The 20,017-nt window shown below is 41.1% G+C and overlaps 1 protein-coding gene across 46 annotated transcripts in view; it reads left to right on the forward strand.

The window, feature by feature from the left end:
* The window catches only part of SYTL5 (synaptotagmin like 5), a 304,058-nt gene that overhangs the window by 141,591 nt on the left and 142,450 nt on the right, over positions 1 to 20,017 (forward strand). For all 46 annotated transcript variants that reach the window (XM_085007654.1, XM_085007642.1, XM_085007629.1 and 43 more), the window contains one exon: positions 16,075 to 16,284. In XM_085007654.1, coding sequence (XP_084863780.1) covers positions 16,075 to 16,284 — 210 coding nt within the window. The remainder of the gene's footprint in view (positions 1 to 16,074; positions 16,285 to 20,017) is intronic.

Below are 20,017 nucleotides of genomic sequence, written 5' to 3' on the forward strand. Positions count from 1 at the left end.
TATAAAAACAGGCAGTGGGGCTAGATTTGGCCCCAGGGCTGCAGTTTGCTGACCTTTCATATTGAAAACAACACCTTGGAAAGTTCGAGCCTTGGAAATAGCTGCAGACACTGGAAGGCGCAATAAGCCATCTCAGGGAGAAGCAGGCCATTTATAGTCTAAGAGATAAGATGAGGTTGAACTAGAAACCATCAGCTGTCAGGGGTGGAGCATGGGATTCTGTCTCGAGGTTAGGTGATGTCACAGAGCCCTTTTGTCTCTAGGAGATTTTGATGCCTCACCCGATTTGTAGTGGTTCATGTGCTGAGACAGCTGCAGTGTGTTTCATTGCCTCTAGAGAAGGACAACAGAATGAATCTGGAGTTCCTGTTGTGGCTCGGTGGGTTAGGAACCTGACTAGTTACCATGAGGACGCAGGTTTGATCCCTGGCCCTGCTCAGTGGGTTAAAGATCCACCTTTGCTATGAGCTGTGGTGCAGGTTGCAGATGTGGCTTGGATTCTGCATTGCTGTGGCTGTGGTGTAAGCCTGCAGCTGCAGCTCCGATTGGACCCCTAACCTGGGAACTTCCGTATGCCTCAGGTGCAGCCCTAAAAGACAAAAAGAAAAAGAAAAAAAAAAAAATACCAAGAAATAATGGGAGGGTCTACAAAATTGCAAGGGACAGATCACAACTCCATATTCTCAAAGAGATAACAAGTATTAATATTCTCATTTATAGATGGGGGACCTGAGGTGCACAGTTCAAATAACTCATCCGAGATGGCATATAGCTAGTCAGTAGCAGAACTGTGGTTTGCGTCCCCTGAGTCTGGCTCCAGAGGCGAAAAGTGACTCTAAGGTCACTTTTAGCCGACCTTTCAAGAGGACAAGAAAAACTCCCTGGTGTACCTCCCACCAGAGAATGGAAATTCACAGATGGAGCCTCATGTAACACCCCTCCCTGTCATCCCTGAGGTATAGATACTATGATAATGGACTAGAGCTGTGACAACCGAACCTTAGATTAAATAATTTGCCCAAATGGTAAATATCAGAGCCTAGGTCCTCTCATTCCATATTGCTTCCTTTTTTAGGTTGGTTGGTTGGTTTTTGTTTTTTGGCCACACCCTTAACACGTGGAAGTTCCCGAGCGAGGGATCAAACACACCTGCACCAAAACAGCGACCCGAACCACAGCATTAACAACACCAGGTCCTTAACCCGCTGAGCCACCAGGGAACTCTCCACATTGCTTCCTTTTCCTCTTGGCTGGGCTGCTGATCCGGTAACCACACCTCTTGAGACCCTGTCGAAAGCAAAGCCCACCCATGGCTCTCGGAGACACGGACCAAAACAGAAAACATTTATTTAGCCTGATACTTACTGACAGCTCTGACCTATATGAGCTGTGTAACATTATCCAAAGTTACTGTGACTTTTATCGAAGTGTTGCTCTTATAGACGAAAAACTGACAAAGAGTTCCTTATGCTGTTCTACCCTTTATGCTGACTGGAAACCCAAGTGCAGGTGTATTACGATGTTCGTTCCACGCAGCTCACTCAGCTGAGATGGGCCAGTAAGCAAACCAGAGGTTAAGATCATTTAAGAGACCCGGGAGCCCAGCCTGGAAGCCGCCATTCACCTTACGGCTGTGTCTTTAACAGCTGGACTGGGGATGAAAACGAAGGAGGGAGAAACACAAGGGGAACATGCATTTAAATGGGCCGTAGATAAGCTAAATATTTGTTTCAAATGGCTTTGAAGTGATTTCATGAATTCCATTCAGCCCAGAAGTAAAGGCAACCAGTAAGTGACAAACAGTAATATCCTCTTAATACTCTGCAGATGTTGGATCTGTGAGGCTGCTTGTGTTTGCAAATCTTATCGCTGCCCCAAAGACCAAAATTGGTTCAGCCTTCTCAAGAGCCTAAAGATTCTCTGTCCCCATAAAACAATGTGGAGAGTTCCCTGGTGGCTCAGCAGGTTAAGGAGTGGACATCTAGTTTGGGCAACACCTTGTTTTAATCCTAATAGAATTGCCATACAGTTTCTTAATGGATTAACAGCAACTCCCAGCATGAACATACTTGTTCTCTAATAGAATCCAAACTCTTAGTGAATCACAAAGACATGAAAAGAAATTGCGGCTATGCCTTAAGTGAATTCAAAACCCTAGGGATTTTCCCAACATAGACCTTACTCATTTCAGTATCGACTCACACATAGGGAAACTTAGATTTTGATGCTATAGCATTTTCCTTGAAGTGATTCTTATTGTAAGTCTCAATAGGCACAGGGTCCCAAATACCTGATAGCTGGTGACATTTCAAACTTGGGATTGTCCAAGTAATTAACCTTATACTTGCCATTCAGTTTTTTGCTTGTTTGAAATAATATCATCATCACAGTCATGAGTAAAACGGTTACCTAGGTGTGCGTATTGTTCCCTGGTGGCTCAGCAGATTAAGGATCTGGCATTGTCACTGCTGTGGCTCTGGTCACTGCTGTGGTTTAGGTTCAACCCCCCGGTCCAGGAACCTCTGCATGCTGCAGGTGTGGCCCCCTCCCCCGAAAAAACCAAAAAAGTGTGTGTGTGTGTATGTAGACAGTTGACCTTTGAACAGTGTGGGAATTAGGGATGCTGACCCTCTATCCAGTCAAAAATTGGCTATAACTTACAGTTGGCTCTCCGAATCGGGGGATTCAACCAGTTGCAGATCCTACAATATTGTGGTGTTTACTACTGACAAAAATCCTCATATAAGTGGACTCCTGCAGTTCAAACCTGTGTTGTTCAGAGTCCAGCTGTAGATCTCTTTGATTCTTCTCCAAATTCCCCTTTTATTGTCCTTTCCTTGTGTACTGTCTCCAGCCAGAATCGGTATAGAGGACTCTTCCTTTAGGCAGCAGGAATTAATGTACTCTGGTCCCGGAAACTAGCTTTTTTTTTTTTTTTTTTAAAACTGTAAATTGAAGAAACACAGAACTATCAAGTCCATGTCATCTACCACACAGCTGAATACCTGTGGGGTAGGATGTGCAGGCTGGGAGACTCATCTCCCAAAAGTAGATCCATTCATAAGAGAAGATCTAATTAAGCAAATACCAACTATATTCCTAGGGAAATGGGCACTTTATTTCTAAGGAAATATAAGTGGAACTTCACTAACAAAATGCTACCTCTGGAGTTCCCATTGTGGCGCAGCAGAAACAAATCTGACTAGGAACCATGAGGTTGCAGGTTCGATCCCTGGCCTCGTTCAGTGGGTTAAGGATCCGATGTTCCCGTGAGCTGTGGTATAGATTGCAGACGTGGCTTGGATCCCGCATTGCTGTGGCTGTGGTGTAGGCAGGCAACTGTAGCTCCAATGAGACCCCTAGCCTGGGAACCTACCTATGCCATGAGTGAGGCCGTAAAAAGAAAAGAAAAAAAAATGCTACCTCCAACATTTTAAATTTCAGGTATATGACCATTTTATATCAACAGTTTGTATGAAGGTTCCTGTATTAATTAAGAGTTAGGGTTTAATTGATTTAAATCTGTAATAAGATTAGGTTGGCATGCATTTAATAACTTTTCTAATCATTCTATCATTGCAGAGTAATTAGGCGTAACTGGTAAACATTTCATGCAAATATCTAAAATTGATAAAACTTTTGCACAGCAAAGCATTTAAGTTACAAACTCATAATGTGCTAGGATCTATGAAGGGTATCAATATCTACAATGGTTTTATATCATACATTCTTAATTCACAATTAAAGAAATATTTACTATCTTCTGATACATTTTTCTTTATGGAAGTAGTTATGTTTATTATGGAAAATTAGAAAATACATATATGAACTTTAAAAACTCACTTGGAATCCCTCTTCCCATATGTAGTTTCTATTTTGTTGAATTTCTTTTCTATTACTTTTCTGTGTGTATATGTAATTTTTACATAATTGGAACCACATTATATATGTAACTTTGTATCCACTATCTTTGCTTTACATTATTTAATGAGCATTTTTGATGTCTTTAAACATCCTTTCGGGAGTTCCCGTTGTGGCTCAGCGGGTTAAGAACCCCACCAATATCCATGAGGAGGTGGTTCCGTCCCTGGCCTTGCTGGGTGGATTATGGGAGATGGCATTGCTAAAGGCTGTTGCGTATGTCACAGATGTGGCTCATGTTGGGCATTGCTGTGGCTGTGGCATAGGCTGGCAGCTGCAGCTCCAATTTATCCCCTAGCCTGGAAACTTTTCGTGTGCCGTGGGTGCGGCCCCAAAAAGCTAAAAAGAAAAAGAAAAAGAAAAATTATTTTCCAGAAATGTGTCAATTTCCTTTTCACTAGAATATTTTTTTAATAATATCACTGCCAACATCAAAATTATTGTTATAAATCTTTACTCAAACTAGTATAAAGCAATATACTATATTAATTTGTATATATGTGATTGTTACTGCTTTTATATGATTGTTAGCCATTTGTAGGCTCTCTTCCGAGAGACTTTTGAAATTCATTTTGTCTGTTACTGTTGGATGTTAGTATTGTTTCAGCATTTGAAATTCACTTTGTCTGTTACCGTTGGATGTTAGTATTGTTTCAGCATTTATTTGTATGAATTATTTTTGTCATATATTTGGGAAGTACTTTCCAAGATTCAGCAGAAACTCATTGAGTACTTAATTATATGCAAGGCATAAGAGATGGAGAAGAATAAATTTCTAATTTAACAGAAGCAAAATTATATTCTGTTGGATTGTGCAAAATCTCCATTTTCACAATCACTTAAGTTGATGTATTCTTTGTGTGAAATACAAATAATATACATCTTTGTCAGGCGCTCTACAATTTGTATTTTAAAGCCAGGATTTGCGTTCTTCTCTTCTTCTGTGATAGTATCTATATTATTTATGGGCATGGAAATTAGGGTAAGTTCAGCCCTGAGTGTCAGAAAATCAGAATACGGAGTTCCCACTGTGGCTCAGTGGAAACGAATCTGACTACTATCCATGAGGATGCAGGTTCGATCCCTGGCCTTGCTCAGTGGGTTAAGGATCCGGTGTTGCTGTTGCTGTGGGCTGTGATGTAGGTCGCAGATGCGGCTCAGGTCCTGTGTTGCTGTGGGTGTGGTGTGGGCCAGCAGCTACAGCTCCCATTTGACCCCTAGCCTGGGAACCTCTATATGTCGCAGATGCGGCCCTAAAAAGACAAAAAAAAAAAAAAAAAAAAAAAAAGAAAAAGAAAATCAAAATAACAGTGATTTAAGTAAGAGAGAGATTTCACTGTTTTTTTTTGTTGTTGTTTGTTGTTTGTTTTTTTTTTTTTTGTTTTTTTTTGTTTTTTTTGTTTTTTACCTAGATGAAGCCACGAAGGAAACAGTACAAGACTGGTAATGGTGGCTTCACACTCATCAGAGGCCTGGGATCTTTGATTGGTTGGTTGCCCTGCCACCTTCAACATGGGCTAACAGCTGTTAAAGTAAAACAGTATACTGACAATTATTAAAATGATAAGGCAGACTCTATTCAGGACTACCTCAATAGATTTTCAAGACTATCACAAAAAATAAAAGAAGTAAAAACAAAGACTGTGCCAGTAGGGGAGAGAGATCAGATGCAATGCCAAATGCAGCAAAAGCAGCTGGGGGCTTACGGTCAATGGGTAGAGCGAGGGGGTCAATGAATGGAAAATGACTAAGAGGGGACATTGATGATAAGCGGATGCTCCTTGCTGAAGGCAGGCCAGAGCCATATCAGATAACAAGGTTAGGGATTCTTGGGAGTTCCTGGTGTGACTCAGTGGTTAACGAATCCGACTAGGAACCATGAGGTTGCGGGTTCGATCCCTGGCCTCGCTCAGTGGGTTAAGGATCCGGCGTTGCCATGAGCTGTGGTGTAGGTCACAGGTGCGGCTTGAATTCTGCATGGATGTGGTTCTGGCGTAGGCCAGCGGCTGCAGCTCTGATTCGACTCCTAGCCTGGGAACCTCCATATGCCTCGGAGGCGGCCCTAGAAAAGGCAAAATAAATAAATAAATAAATAAATAAATTAATTAATTAAAATTAGGTCAAGGAGAGAGCCTGAGTTACACCTCCTGGTCCAAGTTTCCTGCTCCAGCACCCATCATTCTGTCCTCATTCCATTCAGCAAGAAGGGCAGAGGGCAGGAAAAAACCCAGGTTCCCTTTCCTTAGGGACATTTCTTAGAAGTTTCCCAGATGACCTGGTTTACAGCCTGTTGGCCAGAATGTAATCCCATGACTCCATTTAGCTGCAAGGGAGCTGGCATCTTTAACTGGAACATGTAGTTTTTACTCTGGGTGACCATGTGACCAAGTCATATTTGGAAGTTTTATTGGTTTAAAAGAGCCAAAGTAATGTTGGGAGACAACCAGAAACCTGAGAAAATGGGTACAATTAAGATCATCTTATTGATCTGCTTTGTTTATTGCTCAGCACAGATCTCATCTTCTTTTTTATGGACTCTGAAAGGATTTAGTTGGCAGAGATGGTTTTTTCCTTTTTTTTTTTTTTTGAGATATTGTGGAATTTGGAAATGCTTTTTCCAAATTTAAGACTGGAGGTGTTTTTTTTTAATTTATATTTAATAATTTTTTTTCTTTTTAAGGCTGGACCTGTGGGTTAGGGATCAAATTGCCAGCCTACGCCACAGCCACAGCAATGCAGGATTCGAGCTGCGTTTGCAACCTACACCACAGCTCACAGCAACGCCAGATCTTTAACCCACTGAACAAGGTCAGGGATCGAGCCCGCATCCTCGGCAGTGATAATTTTTAATGAAGCATTTGAGAAAAAAACCATAGCACAAAGAACATTGATATTCATCTTCAGTGAATTTCAAAAAAATGGTGATTTGACATTGCTTGTACCATATACTGACTCTGAAAACTAGGGCAATGGCTGCAAGTGCTTTTTTTTTTTTTTGTCTTTTTGCCTTTTCTAGGGTCGCTCCTGAGGCATATGGAGATTCCCAGGCTAGGGGTCTAATCAGAGCTGTAGCCGCTGGCCTACACCACAGCCACAGCAACTCAGGATCTGAGCTGCGTCTGTGACCTACACCACAGCTCATGGCAACCCCGGATCCTTAACCCACTGAGTGAGGCCAGGGATCGAACCCGCAACCTCATGGTTCCTAGTTGGATTCATTAACCACTATGCCACGATGGGAACTCCTGCAAGTGCTTTTTGTAATAATCTTTATCTATGAAAATATGAATTCCCATGAGCATCACCTAGAGGGCTAAATGGGAAAAATTAAGTGCTGATAACTGTCTTTGCTGTACATATAACCTTCCTCCTTGCGGCATTTAAAATCATTTAGTTTACACAAATTCAATTTGGAGACCTTTAAAAAGTAGACTTCAGGTATCTGTTTATAAAAATGACAACTAGTATGTACCTGTATTCAGCAGCAAAAGTGGTTTTAAGGAATTTTTTAAGGGCAACATGTTCTCCTGAAATTATCTTTTTCATGTATGAATGCCCAGTTTCCTCCCATCAAGTCAGTTCTATCCTTTCATTGTCATGGCAGTAATCTTTAAAAGCCCAGTAATTTATCCTTGTTTTTTTATTTTTAAGAAATGTGGTTTTCCTGCTTCTTGCTGTACTGGTTGGATGTCCACCCCCTCACTTCCTGCGTAACTTACTATGTGCCTAGCAGGACTTGCTACTGTTTTTGATACTCAAGAAAGGTGTCCTTGGGGTTTCAGATTAGTAGAACACATATGTATTTGTTCCTTGTCAGGCCAGGAAATCGAGATGATATTTGTTGTTCCCGCATGGAAGTCTTGGTTTGCAAATTACAAACAAGGTCCATGGCTGCTAGGATTTTTAAGAGGATAGTTGATCAACCAGTGGCTGGCTCTTCCCGTGGCTTGGTGAGGTCTCCTGACCTGTTCCTATGAGCCAAGTGTTTTCTTAGCAGAAAGCGCTTGGGGTCATCAGCAGACATAAGTGCCCTCTTCCTTGAGACAAGTTCTAAACACATTACATTGGCGCAAATTGCAAGGCATCTTTATCTTAGACCAGTGCTCTTTCAATTCTATTCCGTGTTACCTCCGCTGAAGTATTGTTCTATCTGAGCAGAACTTTCCTTCGGGTATTGGACGGTCTTGATTCTTTGTAATATCCTCTGACATGAAAATGAATCAAAAGCTTTATCAAGGAGTTCCCATCGTGGTGCAGTGGTTAACGAATCCGACTAGGAACCATGAGGTTGCGGGTTCGATCCCTGGCCTCGCCCAGTGGGTTAAGGATCCGGCATTGCCGTGAGCTGTGGTGTGGGTTGCAGACGTGGCTTGGATCCCGCGTGGCTGTGGCTCTGGTGTAGGCCGGTGGCTACAGCTCCGATTAGAGCCCTAGCCTGGGAACCTCCATATGTCGTGGGAGCGGCTCAAGAAAAAGGCAAAAAAAAAAAAAAAAAAAAAAAAGCTCTATCAAGTTCAGAGCCGTGTTTGTTGAGGAACAGCTCTGTCGGAGAATGTTTGTCAGGAGAGACTTTGTGATAAGAAGCTGTGTGCGCAGATGGCATTTGGTGGGAGAAGCAGAGCGAGCCGAAGAAACCTTTCGTGTTTATTGAGGCTTAACTTTATGTTCAGCCTGGCCATGCACAACTAGGAAAGCAATAGCAGTTGTGAAGATAAACACAATATTCCTGGAGTTCCCAGTGTGGTACAACGGGATCGGTGGTGTCTCTGCCGCCTCAGGATGCATGTTTGATCCCTGTCCTGTGTTGTTGCACCTGTGGCATAGGTCGCAACTGCAGCTCAGATCTGATCCCTGGCCTGGGAACTCCCTCTGCTGAGGGGTGGCCAAAAAAAAAAAATTTTTTTTTTCTGAGCAACACTTTTTTTAATAATGATTTCTATTTTTTCCATTATAGCTGATTTACAGTGTTCTGTCCATTTTCTGCTGCACAGCAAGGTGACCCAGTCACACATACCAGAGCCACGCTTTTAATTGTTGGTGATGCCATGAGGGAAGTCTGGTGAGGGGAAAAGTATAGATTTGGGAATACAAAAAACAGGATCTGAATCCTGACTGCATTAATTAGTAGCCCTGTGGCACTTCCTCTCTGAGATTCCACTTTCTTTTTACTTTTTTTTTGGTTTTTCTTTTTTAGGTTCACACCCATGGCATATGGAAATTCCTACGCCACTGGCACAGCAATGCTGGATCCGAGCCACACCTGTGACCTGCACCACAGCTCATGGCAGTGCCAGATCCTTAACCCACTGAGTAGGGCCAGGGGTTGAACCCACATCCTCATGGATACTAGTCAGTTTGTTTACCACTGAGCCACAATGGGAACTTGAGATTGCACTTTCTTATCTCCAAAATCAGAATCATAATGTCTTTCTCCTGGGTTGCTGTCCATGTTTAAGAGCATGACACGTAAAAGAGAGTGCCTGTCATGATTGTGGCTAAGTGTGGTGATCGTTAGGTTTTCATCAGAGGTTCTGCACGTAGATGCTACAATCACAATGAAAAAAGTCATAGTTTTATACTCAGAGTACAGACAGGAGGTCTGTTCACACCTGGGTTTCCCTTGGACAAATAGGCAATAGCCCCCGTGTTAATGTGGTTGCCTCTCGTTTTGAATAAACGACAGGAATGCTGGGAGGCATGTAGCCACTAGCATCAGGCCGCTGTAATATTGGTCTGTCTACATATATTGTTTCAAGTGCTTTCTGTCTCATTGTTTCTGGCTTGACAGTATTTTTCATCTGTCACTGTGGTTTTGCTCTCTTAAAGGAATGTGAAACTCTAGCTCTAGCCAAGAATTTAGCTTGCAGGCCCTGCAGCGGAGGCTGAAGTAGAATCTGATAGCAGCATCTCTGCAAGTAGACAGTAAAAAAAAAAAAAAAAGAGCTCATATTTACTGAGTTCTTTTTGTGCTTGTTGGGAAACAGGTTTGGCTGTGGTAGCAGAGACACATGAACATGATGGCTTAAACAAGATGGAAATACATTGCTCTCCGATGGAAAAGTCAGGGTTGGTTGGCAGCTTTGTGACATTGTCGTGGCGGCTCCATGATAGCATGGGTCTGGGTACCTTGTCTTTTGTGGTTCTACCATCTTGAGGGTTTGGCTCTTGATCCAAGAAGGCTCACCCCTCTGTTCGCACCCCAGCCTCTGGGATCAAGGGGCAGGGGGTACCCTTTCCCATTAGAGGCACGACCTAGAGGTTGCCTCTGTGATTTTCGATCACATTACCTTGGCCAACATTTAGTCTCATGGCAAAACTAAGTGCAGGGGATGCTGAGCAACATGCAGTCTTTACTCTGAGTGGCCATGAGCCTAGCTAGACGTTCCACTAATGGAGAAACGGAGACCGCATATTGGGAGACATACCAGAATTATCTATTCCACAACTGCTGTGTGCCAAGCTGTGCTCACACCATGCTAAAACTCATGATATCATCATCTTACTTAATGCTTAAGGGTTGTTATCAACCCCTGAGACTGGAACTACTGTGGGTTTGTTTTGTTTTGTTTTGTTTTTAACAGAGAAAGTATTTTGAGACAGGGAAGTTAGGTCTTTTCAAGTCTTGAGACACAGAAAGGTTAAGTAATTTTCTTAAAGTCACACGTAAGTGGCAAGTCCAGGATTTGAACCCAGGGAGTCTGACTTCAGAAGCCTTATGCTCTGGACCGCTGTGTAGTCCTTGCTTGCTCATTGTTTCTCTTGAGCCTTGATGTGTTCTTCTGGATGAGATTTGGGATTGTTTCAAGGCATCCAGGAATCAAAGAAGCTTTGTGAAGCTTCTATGGCTTCCTATTCCAGGCAGCGAATTGCTTCCATTCTAAAATTCCTAGCTTATTTGATGCAAAATAGTGTTCAATACAGTTGGGTCTAGACAGGGTAGCAAAAGAAAAATAAGGCCACACACAAGTGACAGGAATTTTAATGAAAGCAATTCCATTTCTTGAAAGGAATGTGTCTGTGCAGTGCTAAAGCAAGCAGTCTTTGTAACACATTGAATATTTTTGATGATGAGATAGAAAAAAAATGAATTCAATATATCTCCGGAATATAGAAATGAAAATATTCTATCATTCAACAACAGTTGAGATAGCTCATCTCTTTAAGATTTCAGCTACATGTAAGTCATGAATTCACATGCATCTGTGTAGCAACAAGGTAACTTAAAAAAAATAAAACTGAGTTTTATCAGTTTTATTTAACTGAGTTTTATCAGCTTTATCAGTTTGTTTTAAACACCCTGAGTTTATCTCAAATGAAAATTGGTATTAGGTGGAATTAAATGTATTCAACAGCTTTTTTTTCTTTGTCTTTTTTTCTTTGTATTCTCTTTCTAACAGTTTATTTGGGGCCATATTTATCTCAACTACACTTTTGCATCCATCTCCCATATTCTTTGTTTCTCTTCAGATGAGGACAAAGAAAATGGTGAGGTTTTTCATATTTTCAGGAATCAAGATAGTTTTGCTTTCTGAACAAAAGTGTAGGTATGAGATTAAGGAAGATGGAAAAAGTTCTAGAAATCCTTGAGAGTGCTCTATAGTTTTCTCAGGCTTGCATTACTTTTTTGAAGTGTATTTGGTCTCAGTCTTAGCCAATTTTAATGTGACTTTACTCTTAGCAGATCCAACACTGTACATTTTTTTCCTCCTCGCGTTCTCTTTTGAATAATTACGGCTTCCTATCCTAAAGGCCTCTATAATTCACGAAGCACACTCCCATTCTTAATTGCTTCTGGCTCTCACAAACCCCCTCGGAGGAAGATAGGGAAAGAATTACCATCTTCTTTTTGAAGTTGAAGTAACTGAGACCCAGAGAGATTACCTGGGATGCCCAGCGATACCCAGTATTGAAAATGAAAGCACTTAGGACTTGAACCTAGCCAGAACCCAGATCGGGACTTGAACCCATGGTCTTTAAATTAGAATCACTTACCTGGTATCTGTGCAATTCCTGTGTATCCTGGCTCTTTCCTTACCTCTAGGGGGCGATTCCTCAGAGCTCCCTGAGAGGCTGCTTTCCGGGCTTCAGTCCTCGGAAAGTCCATCAAAAAACCTTCATTTCTCAACTTTTAGGTTGTGTATTTTTTTCTTTCTGCTTAATATTTTGTGTCAGCCTATGGAGTTCTGCCCAGCTTTCCCCACATATCTCAGAGATGGCTCTCAGAACATGTGGAACAGTTAGCACGTGGACAATTAGCTGCCTTAAGAATTCCCCAGTTGGTGCATTTGGCCTTTCAATTCTTGCTTTCCTGTGGCCTGATTTATATTGAGTCTCGAGTCTTTTCAGACGCTAGAACTGGAAGCTAAGTGAAAGCTGATTGCTAAATAAAGTCCTGTGAATAGAACAGAAAGAAATGTAATGTCAATATAAGTGTTTGACTTTATGGCCATAATTTCTCCAAGTGGTCTCACCTGCTCTAGTTTAAGGAGCTACTAAATGGTTAAACTTAGGCCTCTGATCATGGAATTTTGTTTCTAGAAGAGAATTTGCCGCTGGAGCATCCTGGAATACCCCATTCTCTTAGTTTCTTGTTCTTTGGCCCAGCAGCCTCCTGGGATAGAACTACAGTCTAGGATTGTTCTTTGTTCTCTTCATTCTGATCACTTTGTTTCTTATTCCTTGTTGCATGAATTGTTACAGATTTTTGAGTAGGCCCTGCTTTATTTCTTGAGTGCCCTGAGGCGTTTAAAAGTCTGTTATGATTCTCCAGATGATATTATTATAGTCTTAAGATTCTTTTTCCATATAGATGATCACATAATATTGGGTAGAGTTCCCTGTGCTGTACAGCAGGTCCGTGGTGGCCAGTCGTTCCATGTACCACAGGGTGCATATGCCATTCCCAAACCCACAATCCATACCCCCCCATATGTCCCCTTTGGTAACCATAAGTTTGTTTTCAAAAATCTGTGTGTCTGTTTCTGTTGGGCAAATAAGTTCATTTGTGTCCTTAAAAGAATGGGTGTGTGTGTATATATATTTAACAGAATCACTCTGTTGTAGAGCAGAAATCATAGCATTGTAAATCAGCTAGATTTTAATAAAACTTTTAAAATGAAAAGTAAAATCCCAACACATGCAAAAAATGTGATTGCAGTCTTCCAATGAGAGCTCATCTTGTTATTTTAAAACTTGTAGCTTTTACGAGTTTTTGAAGGTAAATTGTGTGGAGCTTTTCTTACCCTCAATTTCACGAGCCAGTTGCTCATAGGAAAAAAGCACATAAGGATGCTTTGTAAGCTCTAAATCGGGGGATTAGAAAAGCATGTGTTCTGGGTTCTTGTCATTTGAGTTCAGATGTCTTCTTTTTTTTTTTTTTTTTTTTTTTTTTTTGTCTTTTTGTCTGTTGTTGTTGTTGTTGTTGCTGCTATTTCTTGGACCGCGCCCGCGGCATATGGAGGTTCCCAGGCTAGGTGCTGAATTGGAGCCGTAGCCACCGGCCTACGCCAGAGGCACAGCAATGCAGGATCCGAGCCGCGTCTGCAACCTACACCACAGCTCACGGCAACGCCGGATCGTTAACCCACTGAGCAAGGGCAGGGACCGAACCCGCAACCTCATGGTTCCTAGTCGGATTCATTAACCACTGCGCCACGACAGGAACTCCCAGATGTCTTCTTCTTGACTGGCACCACAGATAGTGGGAGCCCTTCGATGTCCCGTTTTGACTCATTTTTGTATCTGAACACCAGAATGACCAGCACACAATAGGTGCTCAATAAATGCTCGTTGGGTGAATGAATGAGATAGTGAATCACAAATTTTGGAAACCTTATTCCTCACTTAAAAGATTCCCCATTTAGGAGTTCCCACTGTAATGCAATGAGTTAAGAATCCGACTGCAGCGGGTTGCTGTGGAGGCGTGGGTTTGATCCCCAGCCCAGCACAGTAGGTTAAAGGATCTGGCATTGCCAGATTCAGTCCCTGGCCCAGGAACTTGCCTATGCTGTGGGTGTGGCCATTGAAAAAAAATTACCCATTAATGACTTTCTCATTAGACTAGGAAGTAAAAGACCTAGTTTCTGGTTTTATCTCTACTACTTACCAGTTTTAACATGAGACTCATAACACCTCACAGATTACTCTGAAGGCCCTAATGAGATAATCAATAGTTTTAAACATTTAAGTGCCTTATAATCTAGCACAGAATTGGGTCCTTAGCAGTATATATTGCCAACCAAAGTCATCATTCCTACCTTTGGGGAGATGCTAATCTAGCTGGGTATAACAAAGCACAGTACCACAAATGTATGTAGTATGAGATGTGTGGGGTGATTCTGGAATGTTTGTTTTCTGGAATGTAGAAATATTCTATTGAGGAAGGGATTGGAGCTGGATGAATAAAGGAATTGCATGTCTGTGAAGCATTTAAGTAGAAATGAACCTGTCTTATAGAGTAGTGTTTTCCAAATCTGGCCATATATTAGCATATATAAGGAAGCTTTTAAAAATACCATTGCATAGGCTACATCTCAAACCAACTGTATCAGAAACTGTGGGGATGACACTTGGAAATCAGTATTTTTTTAAAAAAAAATTCTTCCCGAGTGAGTCCAGTATTGAGTCAGATTTGAGAATAAATGCTCTAGAGCTGTGTTCCTCAGACTCTAAACACCTGGAGATTTTGTGCAAATGCAGAATCGGATCCAGTAGGTGTGAGGTGGAGCCTGAGCCTGAGATTCTGTGTTCCTGACAAGCTCTGAGATGACGCTAATGCTCCTAGAACAAGGGCCATACACTGAGAAGCTCTTTTCTAAAGTGTTTATAAATAGATCACATGTCAGGTAGTAAAAGAAGGGACATGGAAATAGCATTCATTTAGTGCCTCTGTGCCAGGAATCATGCTGGTATCTTTGCATATATTATCTTGTTTAATCTTAAAAACAGTCACATGAGAATGTTCTTACTCCCATTTTAGAAATGGAGACCAAAGTTGAGTGTGTAAATTATTGTTGAAGGTTGGGCAGCTAATTCATGATGGAACCTGGATTCAAACAAAGGCGTATCTGACAGCAAAGCCCACGGATCAGTAGAAATTGTTGGAAATTCTCAAAGGCTAAGCAGAAGTGTTTCCATCTGAAATGGTGGGCCAATGGCTCTGTAACAAACTCTTTGTTGATCTTTGTTGGATCAAGCAAGGATAGTGCCCATGTTGCCAAGTTGGATTCACACTCTTGCCTCACGTGATCTATCTAGGCAAGTAAAGAACGTGGTATTGTGCATTCCTGTAGAGTGGGGTTGTGTTCCAGTGTTATGTTATCAAAGATACCCTGGAGAAGTTAGAAAAGAATGTAAATAAATACTAATAGCAAAATAGTAGTGCTAGGGGAAGATAGCAAAATTCAAAGGTAAAACAAACATTGGTTTTCAACTATTAATATCAAAAGATTATTAATTCGAGAGAGAGAAATTACGTGTTTTTTTTTCTTTTTCTTTTTACAACTGAACCTGTGACATATGGAAGTTCCTGGGCTCAGGGTCGAATTGGAGCTGCAGCTGAGGCCTACACCACAGCCACAGCAACACTGGACTCTTAACCCACTGAGCAAAGCTAGGAGATCAAATCCGAATCCTCACTGAGGCAATGTGGATCCCATTGGGAGCTGAGCCACAATGGGAACTCCAGAAAGTACATTTTTTGAAAGTAATTTGACTCTTAACTTCTTGATTCTTTGAAATGTTCTTCCAAATGAAAATATTCCTTAAATAAAGAAAGCTCTGCTTCTCTCTCTGGTTTGTTTTTGTTTTCTTCTTTTTCTTTTTTCTTTTCTTTTCTTTCTTTCTTTCTTTCTTTCTTTTTTTTTTTTTTTTTTTTTGTGTGGCTGCAGCTACAATATATGGAAGTTCCCAGCTGGGGTTGAATTGGAACTGTAGCTGCCAGCCTACACCACAGTCATAGCAACATGGGATCCAAGCCGCATCTGTGATCTACGGTGCAACTCATGGCAACACCAGTCCCTTAACCCACTGAGCAAGGCCAAGGATCAAACTCATGTCCTCATGTATACTAGTCTGATTCTTAACCCACTGAACCACAACAGGAACTCCTGGTTTGTTTGCTTGAAGTGATTTTTGCTACCCCTCTTCTTCCAGGAAGCTGAAAAATGAACTCTTGGAAGCAAAACGTAGAAGTGGGAAGATTCAACAGGAGACCAGCAGAGTCTGTGCTCACTGTCAGAGAAACCTGGGTTTAATATTCGACCGAGGAGACCCGTGCCCAGCCTGCTCACTGAGAGTGTGTGCCCAGTGCCGGGTCTCCAGCCTTGATGGCAGCTGGAGGTGCATCATCTGTGCCAAAGTCGCGTGAGTTTCTTGCCTTTGTGTGGGAAGTCAACTTTGATGATTCAAGGGTTTGGAGTGGCGACAGCAAGAAAGTCGAAGAGAGTTTAGAATATAGGGATCAATCACTTTGGGGTGATAACAAATATTCTAAAATTAAATAGCAGTGATGGTTGCACAAATCTGTGAAAGTACCAAAAAAAAAAATTGACTTGTACATTGTAAAAGGCTGAATTTTATGTTACGGGAATTCTATCTCCACAAAGCATTGACTGAAAAATTTCAATATAGAAGCATACACAGAAATTCTTGACTTAGTTGAAACACTAAACCAAAAGTAGAAAAACATTTAACTACAAAAAGAGAATGTATCTAATATATTCTTTATATATATATGTATATAAAGTTATGTATAATATATATATACACTGTAGGGATAGAGAGTTTAGCCCAACCATACCTTGGCAAGGTGGGATGGAGGGGGCGGGTGTGAGACAAAGACAACAGTATTTAAAAAAAAAACAAACCTATAAAACACAGTGAAATTGGAAGGCTCACAGAATGTGGTCTCTTTCTGCATCCAAAAACCACTCTTGTGCTCTCTTCTCTTAGCGCCCCATTTGGCTCCACATGGCTTCTCGGAAGGTACAAACTGTGGGCCTGAGACATTCTTAGGCATTCGGGGTGACGGGCAAACTGAGGATGCAACCTCCAGTCTGCTCTCCACATCAGCTGGAGTAGTTCCTGCATTTCCTCAAAACCTGCTTCTGGAAACAGGGTGGAGGGGGGCGAGCCTTTTCATTGTCCTCCGTGTTTAGCCTGTGGGGCTGTCCTGGGCAGGATGCAGATCCAGAATCATTGTTCCCTAAGTTGAGTCAAAGTGGAATCCAAGCAGGGGGAAGTTTCTGCTCTTCCTGGGGCCTCCTGAACTCCATGCTTTTAAGATCTCTCCCCCTGAATTAAACTGGTTTGTTTGCTCCCTCTCAAGGTCCTTTCATCTCATCTGTTCTGGGAGGCGCCTAATAAGGTCACCTCAAGGCCCCTCTTTCCTATAGTTGAGGCGAGGGATGCTGGCATCACATCCCGTGTACTTGGTTTGGTTTGCTTTCTCTTGTACCGTCACTAACTCATCCTCTTAGAGGAGTTGAGGCTGTCTTAGGAGGAAAAGTGGGTAGTTTAGTAGCAGGAGTGAGTGACCTTCCATTTCCAGCTTCTCTGAATGAGCACGACTGTGTTCTATTGATGCCTATATTAGGAGTATATTATTTAACCATTGCTATTTTTTTCCTATCCTTTTCATCAAATTGATCCTCATTTGAGCAATTCATACTCTGTTGCCACACTCAGTTGAGATAAGCAGCTCTAAAGAAATGAACCATTTAAGTTCTTTCATTACTTTCTTTGGATACCTAAGTATCCAAATCCATGCTTGATTTCCTTAAGCAACCATCTTTCTTTTCCTGTGTGGGATTATTTTCTGTATCCTGTTTTTAAAAAAAATGTAGAAAACTTGAGTCGCCTGGTGGCCTTAGTGGGGTCAGCTTTGTCACTGCTGTGGTGTGGGTTCAATCCCTGGCCCACTTGCACATGCTGCAGGCGCAGCCAAAGGCAAAACAAAACAAAAACAAAAAACTTCGCCCAACTCCCCAAGGATGAAAAGGTTCTCCCATGTCATCTTCTATAATTATTAGTGTTTTAGCTTTTACCTTTTGACTTGCAATCTACTTGGAACTGATTTTTGCTTATCCTGTGAGTTAGCGATTCATTTTTATATTTTAATATGGATATCCACTTGACCAAGGAACATTCATTGAAATGACCATCATTTTTTTCAACTGCGGTACGTTGTCACCTTCCCAAATCAAGTGTCATTTCTGACCTCTCTGTTATATGGCTAACACTGTGCCAGTGCCACATTATTTTAATTAGTGTAGCTTTATAATAAAGTTTTATATCTGGTAGACTTGCGACTTAGTTGTTTTTGCTCAAAATGCCTTGGCTATTATTGGCCTTTAGTATTTTCAAACTTAATTTTTTTAAATTTTAGTTTTATTGGCATATAGGTGACTTACAATATTGTATTCGTATCAGGGGTACAGCAAAGTGAATCAGTCATAAATATAAATATATCCATTTTTCCCATGTAAGCTATTACAAACAATTGAATAGATTTTCCTAAGCTATGTAATAGATTCTAGTTAATCATCTGTTTTATGCAGTAGTGTGTATATGTTATTCACAGTCTCCCAGTTCCTCCCACCCCACAATGGTTTCACCTATGCTAACAAGATTCGTTGTTTAATCTGTGAGTTTTGTTTCTGATTTATAAGTAATTCTTTTGTATCATTTTTATTAGATACCACATATATTTGTAGATGCCATATATATCTCAAATGATATCTGTCTTTTTGTCTTTTTGCCATTTCTTGGGCCGCTCCCGTGGCATATGGAGGTTCCCAGGCTAGGGATCCAGTCAGAGCTGTAGCCACTGGCCTATGCCACAGCCACAGCAATGCAGGATGCCAGCCGCATCTGCGACCTACAACATAGCTCACAGCAACGCCGGATCTTTAACCCACTGAGCAAGGTCAGGGATCAAACCCACAACCTCATGGTTCCTAGTTGGATTCGTTAACCACTGAGCCACGATGGGAACTCCGATATCTGTCTTTTTCTGAATGACTTCACTTAGCACGATAATGTCTTGGTCCACCCATGTTGCTGCAAATGGCATTATTTCATTCTTTTTTATGACTGAATAATATTCCATTGTGTATATAGTACCACATCCTCTTTATCCATTTCTCTGTTGATGGACATTTAGGTTGCTTCCATGTCTTGGCTATTATAAATAGTGCTGCAGTGAACATTGGGTTGCATGTATTGTTTTGAATTATGATTTTCTCCAGATAGATGCCCAGGGGTGGAATTGCTGGATCATATGGTAGTTGTATATTAAGTTTTTGGGTTTTTTTTTTAAAACAAATACCAGGCTTGTTTTATTCATTCTATGGTATTCAAATTCTCTTTCTTCCTTCCTTCCTTCCTTCCTTCCTTCCTTCCTTCCTTTCTTTCTTTCTTTCTTTCTTTCTTTCTTTCTTTCTTTCTTTCTTTCTTTCTTTCTTTCTTTCTTTCTTTTTTGCTTTTTAGGGCTGCAACTGTGGTATATGGAAGTTCCCAGGCTCGGGATTGAATTGGATCTACAGCTGCTGGCCTATGCCACAACCACAGCAATGCAGGATCTGAGCAGAGTCTACCATCTACACCACAGCTCACAGCAATACCAGATCCTTAACCCACTGAGCGAGGCCAGGGATCGAACTCGCAACCTCATGGTTCCTAATCGGATTCGTTTCTGCTCTGCCACGACGGGAACTCCTATTTTCTAATTGTTGATGTGTAGAAACACAATTGTTTTGGGTAGTCTAACCTTATATTTAAAAATCTTTTTAAATTCACTTAATTATAACAGTTTCTGTAGCACTTAACAGATCTTATTTATACACAATTGTATCGTCTTTTCTAATGTTTCTTTTTTCTTACTGTATTGCATATTTGTTTTCATTTTTATTGATTCCTTTCTTGTTTCTTTCTTTGGATTTATTTTTTGTTGATAATTTTTTCATTCAGATGTTTTGATACTTGATTTTTAAGCCTTTGTTCTTTTAACATATACATTTAAGAATATGAATTTTCTTGTTTTCAGCTGCAGCCCACACATTTTTTTAATCTGTTATTTTTATCATATTCATTTCAT

This window comes from Sus scrofa, chromosome X, assembly GCF_054392235.1.
Source record: "Sus scrofa isolate SSC_HxYL_T2T_F1_AM1 chromosome X, Sscrofa_HxYL_maternal_Yorkshire_Landrace_v2.0, whole genome shotgun sequence".
NCBI classification, from domain to species: Eukaryota; Metazoa; Chordata; class Mammalia; order Artiodactyla; family Suidae; genus Sus; species Sus scrofa.